At 44.5% G+C, this 13,309-nt stretch overlaps 1 protein-coding gene across 7 annotated transcripts in view; it reads right to left on the reverse strand.

Annotated features, from left to right (window-relative positions):
• PLCB4 (phospholipase C beta 4) overlaps positions 1–13,309 on the reverse strand; it is a 173,529-nt gene that overhangs the window by 68,856 nt on the left and 91,364 nt on the right. For all 7 annotated transcript variants that reach the window (XM_074536586.1, XM_074536584.1, XM_074536590.1 and 4 more), the window contains 4 exons: positions 8,415–8,515; positions 6,186–6,266; positions 5,826–5,885; positions 4,412–4,555 (listed from right to left, as the gene is read on the reverse strand). In XM_074536586.1, coding sequence (XP_074392687.1) covers positions 4,412–4,555; positions 5,826–5,885; positions 6,186–6,266; positions 8,415–8,498 — 369 coding nt within the window. In that variant the 5' untranslated portion in view covers positions 8,499–8,515. The remainder of the gene's footprint in view (positions 1–4,411; positions 4,556–5,825; positions 5,886–6,185; positions 6,267–8,414; positions 8,516–13,309) is intronic.

The raw sequence follows: 13,309 nt of genomic DNA on the forward strand, positions 1-13,309 counted from the left end.
TCTGATGACCTTGCAGGAGGCATGAAAGAGGGGCTCATGTTTATCCAGCTAAGACGCAGACAAATACAGCAGCAGCCTTGCTTGTATTCTGTGACAGCACCCTTTAATTTACAGATGAAGCTGAAAGACCTGTACATCTACATAAGGAACAGGGATACAGATCCTCAGTTCTCTTCTGTCATCCTCAGCATTTTCAAGTCACTGCCTGTGCAAAGGATGAAAATTCTGTAAAAAGTGGAATTCTGAAATGAGGTACCATTTAGGAATCAATTATTGGTACCGTTTAGGTACCAATAGGAAGCACCTTGTTCTTAGAAAAAAATATGTCTTTGATAGAAATCAGGGTACATTGGATTCTTACTGATGCTAGTGCTGAATATTTTCCAATTTTCAAAATATGGTTCAGTACCCTTAATCTGTTGAGATATACACAAATATTATTCCAGATTCATAGAGGGATCTGGACCCTGATATCTAATCCTAGAGAATGAAGAGCCATGAAAAGAAACAAAACCAAACAGCAGTACATCTTAAGCTCAGACCCCCTTAGGCTGAAACAAAAGGCCAAAATCTACACTGCAGGCTGGAACAAACACTGTGTTGTTTTTCTCTGACAAGATCAAACACTGTCAAACATCTCCAGAAGAAGAAGGGGCAAGAAAAATCAATCACAGAAGCACTCTCTTAGCTTTTGCTGTCAGCCTGAAATGCTTCTGAGGCTCTTAGTGACCCTGTGTTAGTGAGGTTCACCGATGGAACACAGGCACAACTGGCAGGGGGCACAAATAAGTTTGGCCTTTCAGCTCTATTTTAGCCATCAACCTTTCACTTGGGCAGGGTTAAAAAGGACAAGAATTATGAAAGGTTAAAAAGCACCATAGTCTGCAGCTCATGACATTGCAGACAAGGCCATGCATGGCTTATTGACCCATGGGGTCAGTACTGCCAGACCTCTCCAGATTTTGCCTTCCCCTTTCCAGGGTTGCACTCCACCTACTGCAGGCATCAGGAAAGGCAGGGAGGCACTGCCCTCTGAATTTGGGGTTCAGGTCTGGGACTGGCTGCCAAGGGCTCCACAGCCCGAGGGCGCAGGAAGCCACAGAGAATTGTTCCCACCTGTGCCCAGGACACAGTGGGCTGGCAGGAGTCCCTGGCACTGCCCTCAGCCAGCAGATGTCCCCATTCCCTCAGTGCAAACACCTCACAACTGCACTCTGCTCAAGGAAAATCCCCCAGCAGCCCCAGCAAGGAACCTGAGGGGTGCCAGTGCCAAACCTGCCCCTGCCCTGCCCCACCGCAGCACTGACTGTAGCAGGACATGGCTGTGGAAACACTGCACACAGATAAAAGGGAACCTTGTGACCTTCAGCTATTCCAGCAGCAAAGCTGGGGCTCACCTGAGGCTCACAGTCTGTACTGGAGCTGCCCAGTGTGCCCACACTGCTGCCACTCAGTGCATTGCCAGCGTGGGTGAGCAAAGACAACAACAAGTCCAGATTTTGGGTGGCTGAAGTACAAGAGCTTTACTGGACTAATGGCAGCCCATGTGCCAAGGGCTGAGGCCTCACCCCAGCACTGGATCACTTCTGCCCCAAGGAAATTCATCCCCAAATTCTCTCTGGCCTTTTCAACTGTCCTAGACTGAGGAAAACCAATTACTGGGGCAACTATCCAATTACTGGGCCACACAAAGTCCATCTGGGAAGTAAAAAAGAAAAATACACACATATGCTCTCATCTCTAATATATGTGTGTGCATGTGTGTGTGTTAATTTTAGCTCAGGATAATTTATACAACCTGATTAAATCAGGATTCCAAACATCAGGTTTTAAATTCCACCTTTTACAGTCACTCTCTACTACCACAGTGGAGCTGTTTCAGGAGTGGACCATGACAGCTGCTTGCAATCAGAGACACAGTACACCCAATTCTGTGGCTGTTTTAAGAGTGGAAATGAAAACCAATTTCTCAGCTGAAAACACCAATAAAATTTAAGTAGATAGAATGTAAACAGCAGAGCTGGAGCTTGGAGACAAGTGCAGAGATAATAAATACTCTCTTGTTGCTGGAGTAGCTGTACTTGGGGCACAGCAGTGCCCTGGGCAGCCCTGCTGAGCACCAGGGACACAGGTGAGGACAGGTGACAAGAGCCAGCCTGGGATGGGCCTGGAGGGAGGGTCCAGCCCTGCCCACAGCAGGCACCAGCCCACTGCCACAGCTGGGGCACCCCAGGGACTGTCCCCCTGTGCCACCCTGTGCCAGGGACCTGCAGAACCTGCTTCCCAGTGTGCCACCCCTTGCACCAACAGGATCTTCCACCAACTCCCTTTGTCGCAGCTAGCCAGCCCCATTCCAATCCAGCCTTCAGTGGGTAACAATGCTTCTTTTCCCATTGCAAATTATCACCTGCAGAGGCCGTTCTGGGCAGAGAGGGTCTGAGCTTTAGTGCTTGGATCTGCCACGCAGTTCCCTCATTTAAAGTATCCCAACCAGGTACAGACCAAGGCTCTGTTCCTCACAGCAATGGGGGACAGCAGAAAGCACAGGTTTCTTGCACACATTTACAACCCTCACACATATCTGGGCAGCTCAAGCTTCAGTCATTGCCCCTTCCCCTCCAAACTCTTGCCTCTGTCATTTCACAGGAGGGGCTCTGAGCTGGATTAATTTGAGCTCTATTTTAAGCTGCAGTTAGCAGCTGCACAGATACCCAAAGCCATGCAAAGGCTGGCTCTTCTGCAGGGGATTTACTGTGTCCCACAAGGAAGATGTTCTCTCCTGAACACCACAGGAAGAATGAAGCAGGAGCACTTCTATGTGCAGAAAACTCCAGAAAATTCCATTTCAGCACAGAAGTGCAGTAGAAAGCTGTGGTATTTACCATATACCAAAGGTCAACACAGCACAGGCCAGATTCCCCAGTGAAGGCAACTTAGAGAGCTCTGCATTGATTTTCTGGCTTGATCTGCCTTCTGCTGTCCCTCATGCCTCACACATCTCCTATCAGATGAGGTGGATCATCACTGCTGACAGCCCTGGGCGTGTATTTTGGCGGGAAGGCTCCCAGATGCAGGGCTCTGGGTTCCATGGGTCTCAGAGCCTGCCCACTGCAGCATGACACACCAATTCTGCAAGGCTGGGCTGCTAATGAGCACCAGAGCTTCTCCACAGCATAATTAGCTCATCTCTTGTGACAGCCTCTGTAATGGGCCAGCATTCTCACAAACCAATTAGTCTAATACAGGTTATTGAGATCTAAGGTGGCTGAGAAACTTAACTGCAGCTGCCCTCAGAATGAATCAGAGATGCTGCTGGGTGGAGTGTGAAAGTGAATGCTGCCAACATCTCCTATGCTTTGCTTCTTTTTTCAAATGCTTTCAAAACATAACTCTGACACGTTATTTCCCTTGAAGTCTGCTGAAAATACACACAGTAAAATCAATTTAGTGCACCCATGTAAGTTATACAAGTGTTTCTCCTATAAAGGAGTTTGCTCAGCATTACCAGTGCTTCCAAAGGTATGAATCCAAAGCAATGAACAATAAACCAGGTTGGCAAGGGATTTAGTGAAGCTGCATTCAGCAAACAGTTTTAAAGGAGGGGATTTACCAGGTGTGTGATACTGATCACTATTTAATATTTATCTTACAGGCAGAACAGATTATAATCCTAAATACCCTAAATGCACGCAGACAGAGAAGAAAAGCAAAGAGTGTGTATTTTAAATGCCCATGGATGCCTGGATCTCAGCTAGCAGTGTTCTGTCAGCACTCTGAGCAGGTTTCTCAGAGCAGCTCTCAGCTGAGGGCCAGGGCAGGTGGAGGCCAGGACTCTCAGCAGAGCTGCAGGCTGCAGCCCTCAGGAAGGATGAGGTGTCAAACTGCACCACTGCTTCCTGAGAGCTGCTCCGTGTCAATGGGAAGCAGCAAAGAGCCTGGCCACACTGGGATGCCCTTAACTGCACGGTTTCCTTTCCTGCTTTTGTTTTTTCAAACAATACAAACCACACAACACAATTGGGTTATCAGAACTTTGAAGGGCTGAGCTCCACCCACCAGGAAAATGGCAGCAATTACATTCCCTTCAGCATCCCTGTCACAGAGCCAGCAGCACCAGCTTGTCTGCTGGGGCAGCACCACACAGAGGCACTGACCAGCCCAGGGAATGCCCAGTGCTGTACACAGTGCTCTCAGTGTCTCTGATAATCCTCTGTGCATGCTCAGGCTGACAGAGTCACTGCTTCCCTCACCACATGCTCCACAGGGATGTTTGGTGCCCTCTGGAAGGGCAGGGCAGCAGACTCTAACCCAGGTATTTCAGTCAGCCACGCAGGCAGGCTTAGGAAAAACAACTGAGCACTGCTGATGAGCTCCTCTTTCACCTCCCACACACAGTTTAATTGTGAAATACCTTGGCTATTTCTGTGGTTTCTGCTACCATGAAAGTGAAGCTGATGTTCACCAGGTCTGTGCCACTGCAAACACACACTATCCGTCCTTCCAGCTCGTTTTCTGATTTTCCAACAGCCTCGAGTGCAGTCAGTATTTTGGGATCCTGTGAGACACAATAAAGAACTTGTTACATTTGCAACACTTCTGCTATGCAAGGCACGATGGTATAAATGCATTTTCACCTCCTTATACATTTACACCTTTAAACCTTTGCCAGTCATCTGAAATGAGTGCTTTCACTCAGAAACATTGTGTGCAAACCTGAGAAAACAACACATTCTGACAGTCAGGAACATGATTGCGAGAACTCATCTTTTCATCACGAAGAAGAACAATTAATCACTCCAAGGACTGAGACAAAGCATCAGCACTGATCTGGAAGTTAATTATTCCCATCTAGTTAAATCCTTATTTCCCGAAGTCACCATCTCTGTGACTTGGAGGTTCTTTAGTGACGTGTCACACGAGCTGCTGTCCCTGCTGCTGGGGGAGGTTCCATGGGCATGCTTTTGGAAAGGCAGAGCTGCAGGCTGCAGCTCACGGCTGGGGCAGTGAGCATGGGGAGCATGGGGCTGTCTGCATCACCACAGCTCCTGCTTTTGGAAAGGCAGAGCTGCAGGCTGCAGCTCACGGCTGGGGCTGTGAGCATGGGGCTCTCTGCATCACCACAGCTCTTGCCCCTTCTGTGGGGCAGAGATCTGGGCCTGCAGACTACCAGGAGGAATTATAAGAGTTACCTACATGAACACACTTTACATGTGAAAGTGGAAATGCAGGGCTCACAGCGGATCTCCTAAACTGAAGGGCTGCTGGAAGGAGAGGCACAGCCCCGTGCACAAAACCCTGTGTATTCCTTCTGAATACTCCTGAGTCTATTTCCAAAGGCTTGGGGCTCCAGGACTCCTAGCTAGTACTTCTGCACTTTAAAAAGGCAGGCTGTGAGCAGCTGCCCTCTCTGACCACCTAAATGCAGAAAGAGGGATGCAAACAAATCTTTCTACACTTTATCTTAACAGAGAGAGAAGATAAAATAAATTGAAACAGATTGGAACAAAATGAACATTTTTTCTCAGATCCCTAAACAAGTGTCACAATAAACTGTTACAAGATAATTAAAATCTCCTGCTATGTGCTCTTAATGTCTGTTCAGCTCTCAGTGCATCCTGAACCCTGCAGTACCTCAGAAAAACCAGATGACTGATGCTGCCCACTGCAATCACAACAAATCACTGTAAAACTTCAAACGTGAGGCTATGACTGCAAAGTAAAAGCTGTGTTACTGGTATTACTTAAAGAAATGAAGGCAATCCTGCATTTCACCTTCAGCTGAAATACTGCTCATTTAAATGAAGCATGAAGTAAGGACAGAGTACCTTTGGTACAGCTCCAAAGCGAACACTGTTGATCAGGGAGCACTCCAACACCTGGCCCTCCTGAAAGGACAAAAAGGGTACAAGTTCAAAGGCTGCTGAGACACAATTCCACTGGGAGTTTCACCAAAAATAAACTGAGAATTTCATTGGCAAACTCTGTTAATAAAAACTAAGCAGTATATTTCCCTTCAGTATTGGTTGATTCCCTCTTAAATTCTTCACTTCTGTCAATTCTAAAAACAATAAGATGAGGACTAGTTTTGTAAATAAACTAACGCAGTATTTTAAATTTTTTAAAAACAGAATACACATAAAATGCAATAACATATAATATACATTCCTGACATAATTGCAATATACCTTTCCTTCACTTTTCCAGCTCAGAAAAAATCCAAATTCATCCACTTGGAAGAGACAGTTGCTTTCAAAGACAAAAGATTCCTACAGAAAAGAAAATACAGACCACTATTTCAGTCAGTTTGCCAAATATAAATTATTTATCATTCAAAAATAAAGGATTGTTCTGTTTCTTCCCAAAGACCCTCCTGCAGAATTTGCTGTTCCCAAAAAAAAAAACAGAAACAAGGGAGGCAGGCCTTTAAAAAAGAGATCACTTTTAACAATTTGTCTTATTGTTTACACTTGAGACACTGAGACACACTTAATTAATATTTTCCTACCTTATTGCAACTAAATGAAGATGTTTTATTTAATAGAAGTAGTGATTCTTACCTAATAAAAAAATCTTAATGAAACAGAACTTCAAGAAATGTATTGAAAATTAAATGCTTGAAGGTAAAAAATATATAATTTGCCAATGCCACCCTCAGGATCCAATGGCCACATTTCCTTTCAAGGTGCAGAATTTGGGAAGCATTTTCTGTTGCACTGTGGCAGTGTACATGCTGTGAGTGCTCTGCAGCCAGAGTGAGTGACGAGCAGAGCTTGCAGGATATTGATTTGTACAAGAAATCAGGAAACAATGGCACTCCAGAGAGACTGGGCAAGGCAAAAAGTCAGATGAGCTGAATTTATAAAGAGATTTTCCCCACACACCTCCAGCCTCAATTAGAGCATCATAAATTAAGCTGAAACGCAGGAAAAGGGTGTGCAGAATCAACCACTTCAAGAAAAAGGCGATCCAGAACTTCCTGACTTCCTGAATTGAATAGTGAGGAGAATTTGTGGGAAGATCCTCTGTGAGGAAACAAAGCAGGCTGCCAGGTGTGCCCCAGAACCCTGGAGCAGGAGGGGCTCACAGCATGGACAGACAGGGCTCTGCTCCATGGGGGGAAGGCAGGAGCCCCTTCCTGGTGTTTGGGGGCAGCACACCCAGCTGAAGGAGCCTGAGCTGGGTGCCAGAGCTGGCTCCACGTGTGCCCAGGGCAGAACAGCACACTGTGCCTGGCACTGCCCTGCCAGCACATCCCAGCAGTGACACCCAGGTGCCAGCAGTGCCCCTGAACCCCACGTGTGCCCAGCACAGAACAGCACAGCTGTGCCTGGCACTGCCCTGCCAGTGGGGACATCCCAGCAGTGACACCCAGGTGCCAGCAGTGCCCCTGCACCCCACCCAGCCTGGAGCACCTGGAAGCCTGTGCTGTAGCTGCCCACTCTGTTCCTTGGTGAAGGGTGAGAGAACAGCCACTCACTCACAGGCTGTGTCTGCAGCAGGGCTTGCTGAAGGAAAATAAAGCTTTTTTCTCCATCTCCACCACTATCTACTTCATTTATCTGGCCCCAAATCTGGAAACACAGGGTAAACCAACTATCCCTATCTTGGCAGGTCTGGTGATAAAAAATACCTTTTACTTACATTCCAAAGATAAGAAAATACTAATATCCCTGAAGGCACTTACCTTCAACTTACAGAGATCTCCTGTTCAAACAAGATTAAAAATAGACCCTGATACAATTATTCTTACCAGCATATCAATGCTCAGTATAGGGTAAACTTCTCAGCACTTTATTTCAGCTGCCTGTGTAAAATGTCCTGTTTTGCATTCCTTTAATAAAGGTGGATTAAAGCACGGCTGAAAGCAGGATCATGCTAATCATATTTCAGATAGAGTGCAGATTGATTTTCCAAAGTAGATAAAACCACTCCAGTTCTCAAATGATGCATTTGAACCAGAAAATGAATGTTCTGTGTTCTCTGACTTTCCCTTGTAATAGGCAGGTGCTCAGTTTATATATCCAAGAAAAAGCAATATTGTCCCTCCCTCCATTTGATAGATAATACAAAAAAATGGAAGGATTCACTTTGTTTAATAATGTGCTTTATGAATCTGCAAAGATGAGAGTTTTATACACATTACAGATATTTTGATCCAATTCTCCCTTTCTCTTCCTCAGGGCTTATGTCAAATCAGAGGGATTAAATATATTTTAAAGCTATTTCTTCTAAAAGCAAAAAAAACCTCTATGTAGCAATAAAGTCTGTTGGTATTGCCTCCCCACAGACATTTCTGAGGGTATTACCAGAAAAAATTAAAGTTTCTTTGTGTACAATGAAAGCAAAGCATGAAGTATTCTGGCACTTCTGCATATTTAAAAGAGAATAGCAAATGAAAAGCAACTGGGTCTTACCTCTTCGTATCTATCAAACACAGCTCCATCTTGCAGAAAAGAGGGAACTGGCTTCTGCCAGTTAAATTCATAAGGTTTTGCCATGATTATAGAAGAAAAACCTGAAATGGAATGGAAAAGCACAGTTCAATTACTGTCCTTCAAAAGGAGCATTTCAAAGGCCAAGCAGGAAAAAAAGTGACTTTTAGCTTTTCCTTTCATACAGAAGTACTAAAAAGTCACAGTGCATTTCCAAATTAGGAGCTTTCCTCCTAAGAGTAATTTTGTTTCATATCTTTAAAATGGAAAATACTTGTAAAATGTGTGTATGAACTTAATTATTTGAAAAACACTTTGCACTGTAACTTTTGAGTACAATGAGGCTGGGATTAACCTAGCTCTAGGTGACCAAATACTACAACCTGTAATGCAGACATGTGCTGCTTATTTTTCTGGTCATTGATACAGAAATCAAAAATACAGTTTGAAAGTTATGTACACATGCCACCGTTAAGTGTTCATTTTCATTCAAAACAGGATGATATGAAATAATAGATCTCTATTCCCAAATCTTACAAAAAAGGACTAAATTATACTTAAACTATTAGTCTGTCCCTTTTTTCTCCCAATGAAGAGAAGCTTTGAAGAAAACAGATCATCTATATGCAATATTTTATCAAAAGCCTCCTTTTCTTTTAGCCAGTCCTGTGCAGACACACCTGCAGTGATAACCACTATTTTTATGGCATGGTAGCTGTTCCTCAATCTATTTAAATGTCTTCTATTATCAGAATGGTCTTCAAACACAACAGGTAGCTCCCGCAGCAATAACTGCTCCCATCCTTCTGGGAAAAGCTGACACATTCTGTGCTAAAACACCAGAAATGTAGTGGCACTTTTAAGGCTGTGAACAGTATTCCCGCACAGTCCCAAGCCTGTAAAAATGGCTTTTCCCCCTTTTATAGTGGTGCTGAACCCCACACAAACCCAATTGAGAAGTTCTGCAGGTGCTGTGTAAGGCAGATCCCAGTGCTCCCTCCAGAGTGGCACTCAGAACGCTGGCTGTGGGCAGTGCTTGAGCACACTCTGAGCTCTGAGAAACATTGCCCACCTCAGCAGCACACACAGCACCTGGGCAGCCCTGCATGCAGCCCCAGGGGCACAGCTGCTGCACAGAGTACCCCTCCCTCTGGGTACTCACACATCAGATGAGCCTGTTACTCCATCGCTGACACATTCATCAGGAGCTGCTCAGTTTGGGCTGCACCGTGCATTTCCCAACCCAGAGCTGCTCTCCTCCCTCTGGGCACTCACACATCAGATGAGCCTGTTACTCCATCACTGACACATTCATCAGGAGCCCCCCAGCTGGGGCTGCCCCGTGCATTTCCCAGCCCTGCAGTCAGCCCGAGCCTCTGTGGATGCGGGTCTGGCCCAGGAGCAGTGAGGCAGCACCACCCCCTGTCCCAGAGCCAGAGCACAGCCCTCCGTGCCATTTGCATGGGCCGGGTGCAGGGCACAGAGCAGCTCAGCCACAGTCTGGACGCTCCAGCTCCTCGCTGTTCCCACCTCCCCGCTCCCTTCCCAGCTCTGCTCTCACAGGTCACTGCAGTTTACAGATGCACCGAGACAGATGAAGTGTGAGGGAGAGGCAGCAAGGAGCTGGAGGAACCGTAACAAACAACATTTTTAAGCCTTATGCTTTGCAGCTGTGCAGAAGGTGAAGAAAACTCTCTCTGCCTTTAGAAAAGCTCTTTTCAGCCTCTCACATTTCTTACACTCCTCTCACAAATCCATTTTTTTCTTAACCATGTTAGCTTTTAAAATACAAAATATTCCCTTGTCACTCTCTGGACCTCTGTTCATCTTCATCAATTTTTTAGCAGTTCAAAGAGAGTGAAAAACAACACCAATCCCAACCAGCAAACCCAAACAAACACAACATTGCAGCGTTCATATGGCTGCAAATGCATGCATGCATATATCCTCACTATGGTGAGAATGAAGAATTACCCTCTTTAGAGACATCAAATAACAACAAAATGTGTGAAGATTCAACTGGGAGACACAGAAGGTTAAGGAACTAAATTTAAAGACAGCAAAATTTTAAGTTGAAAACTTTTATACTGGCTTTAAAAACTGAAATCAAATTTTCTTACTGACTTAAGAGTTCTCAAAGTATAATATGAATACATACCATTCACAAAAGCAGAAAGAACACTCATAAAAATCCACCTCAGGACTCAGTTAATGACTACAAGGGAGAGGTGGGTGAAGAGCAGTAGTTAACAGCCTCCTGCAGTATCTCCCTTTCTCCCAGCTCTGGTTTGTGCCTGAAGCATGATTTGGATGACATGAAGCTCACCTGGAGCACCCAAAGAGCGAGGACACAAACTGAACCATATTCAGAAGAGCATTAATTAACACAAAAGTCTCTCTCTTCTGTAAGCTTGGTTGTACTAAGCTAAATCTGGGGCGTGTGGGCTGTAAATCCTGGGTTTGTCATTCCCTGACCAAGAGAAGGACAAGGTGTGGCTGAACAGGAGGAGGAAAGGACTCTGTTAGTACAAAGGAGACAAATGTTTGTGGAAAGAGGTGATATTCTAAACTAACCCACAGGGCTGGCTAGCATGATGGATGGATACTCCTTGGGTCCCATAAACATCCTGTCAATGCTGAGACACTGCTGGCAAGGACAGCAGGGTTCCTCAGAGCTGGCCCCCCAGTTTCAAACACACAAACTCATCATTTCCGCACTTTGCTCAGCCCCAGGATCCGAACAGGACCTGGAGAGGTTTTTTTTAGTCATTATTATTTTTGTTCTGGAATGAAGCCCTGTTTGCTGAGTGGAGGTGAGGAGGCTCCACACTCTGTGTTTGCCATTTCAGCACTCAGCTCTTGGCATTACAGCCCCTAAACCTGCCCCAGTTACTGTCTGTTGGGTTTCAAGGGCAGCACCCACCCAGAACTGTGCTCAGTTTGGTAATCATGCCCAGGAATAGATGTTTTTCTTACAGATACAAGGAAGCAATTAAAAAACCCCAAAAACTGAATCTATTTCCCATTCCCAGTCACCCCAGGACATTCCCCCACCTCAAAATACATATAACCTTCAGCATCACTCCTCTTTGGTAAACAAGATTCTTTATTGGAAAGACAACCAGATCTAGATCAGCAGACTTCTCTAACTTTTGGGGTTTTTTATGGAGTTCAACCCAGTCCAGCAAGTTTCCCTGCAGAGCTATAGACTACAGTAAACATCCAGCTGTCCATGACCAAACAGGCAGTGAAGCACTGAAATTCTTATAAAAATGCCCCTTTCATTTTTTAATGAGGCTTTGAAGCACTTTCATAGTCAAATAGTGTAAATATTTCTAGAAACTTGAAGACAAGTCAGATCTTCATGTATTTACTCCTCAATGTCAAATTCATTTGGTCATAAAGGTACTGACATTGACATAAGCAAAATGCAGAGACAGGGAAATGAAAAAAAGAACTGTTTCTGACAAGGGAATTCCTAGCACAAAACACAGGGCTCCAACATCGCCCCTCAGCTTCCTCAGTATTTTTCTTCTTATCCTAATGGTTCCTAGTTTGTCCACACCCAGAGCTTTCCCCAGCATTCCTATTCATTTGAAAACTCTCTTTTTTTGACGTAAGTGCTGACTGCCCATCCTTTTTGAGGGGGGTGCCTTCATGAGAAGCGAATGGTGCAGAAAGAGACATTGGTACTCTAAATGAACTTATTCTGGTCTATTTCCAACAGTGTAACAAAAATCTGTTCTGACTATTAGAAATACATTTAAATCAAGCCATTATGGAAAGCTTCTCAGATGATTCACTCAGGTCTAATTCCTCACAAACTTCTAAATTACAGACATTTGTAGGCCCAAGAAGGCAAATTATTTCTCTGCTCAGCAGCAATACAGAGCCACTGGAGCAGTTTCCCTTTTGAATTGATCACCAAAGTCATCAAGGACTCATCACAGCCTGGCAGCAGCCCTTGTGAGCCACCATTGTGAACCAGCTTTATTAGCTTCACCTGCTGACCAAAATGAGCCTTCAGATAGATGTCACTTAAAATGCCTGGAAAAACAAAAATAACGCTGCAATTGCAACACCGAAGTGCTCAAAGAAAAGGTAACATGTTACTGATTTTCAAAACAACTCCTAAAGAAACAAGAGAACCTATACATACTCCTAGAAAAAGGTATGACTTCAATAGTGAGCTAAAATGCAGAACTATCAGAATTGGATGTTACTAAAAACTTAAGTGTTAAAAAATAATAAACCAGACATAGAAAACTGCAAACTTCATGGAATAAGTAAAGCTGTATTTAATGTCCTTTCCTTCTGGTGATAGGAAATTTGGTGTTCATATTCTCAGTTTTGTAACAGCAAAGGTGAGAGAAAAAGGGAAAGGCACAGATCTCCCCAAGGGATTATTTCAGGAGGGAAATGCTCATAATGCTGTGAATTGTACAGAGGATTTAGCAATCTGACTCATCAAAAGACAGTAAATGACAATTGATGTTCATTTACACATCTTATTCAGTATGCATCTAACAGCAACATTTTGCTTTAGATCTGTCAAGTGAACTTCCTTTCATGTAAGCATGTGATGAGGAACCACTCCCCAGAACCCTCTCTGCTTTGTCCTACTCCAATAACACCAACCATGCAAAATATTAGGCTGTCTAAAAATGTGAAGATGCTACATTTTTACCTTGAGTCATGCAGAAGCCTTAGAGGTGCTCAAGATTTATTTAGCATGATGTCAAGTGTCCCATTTCCTGGAAGCCATCTCATCCCCAGGTAGTAGTAGAGAGCAAATTGGGCTTTGATGGAAACAACGGTTTGTGTAATTGCTGCCAAGATCCTTTCTGAACTGCTATAGCATGTGATGGATGTATGCA

Source organism: Zonotrichia albicollis, chromosome 3 (genome assembly GCF_047830755.1).
Source record: "Zonotrichia albicollis isolate bZonAlb1 chromosome 3, bZonAlb1.hap1, whole genome shotgun sequence".
In the NCBI taxonomy this organism is placed as follows: Eukaryota; Metazoa; Chordata; class Aves; order Passeriformes; family Passerellidae; genus Zonotrichia; species Zonotrichia albicollis.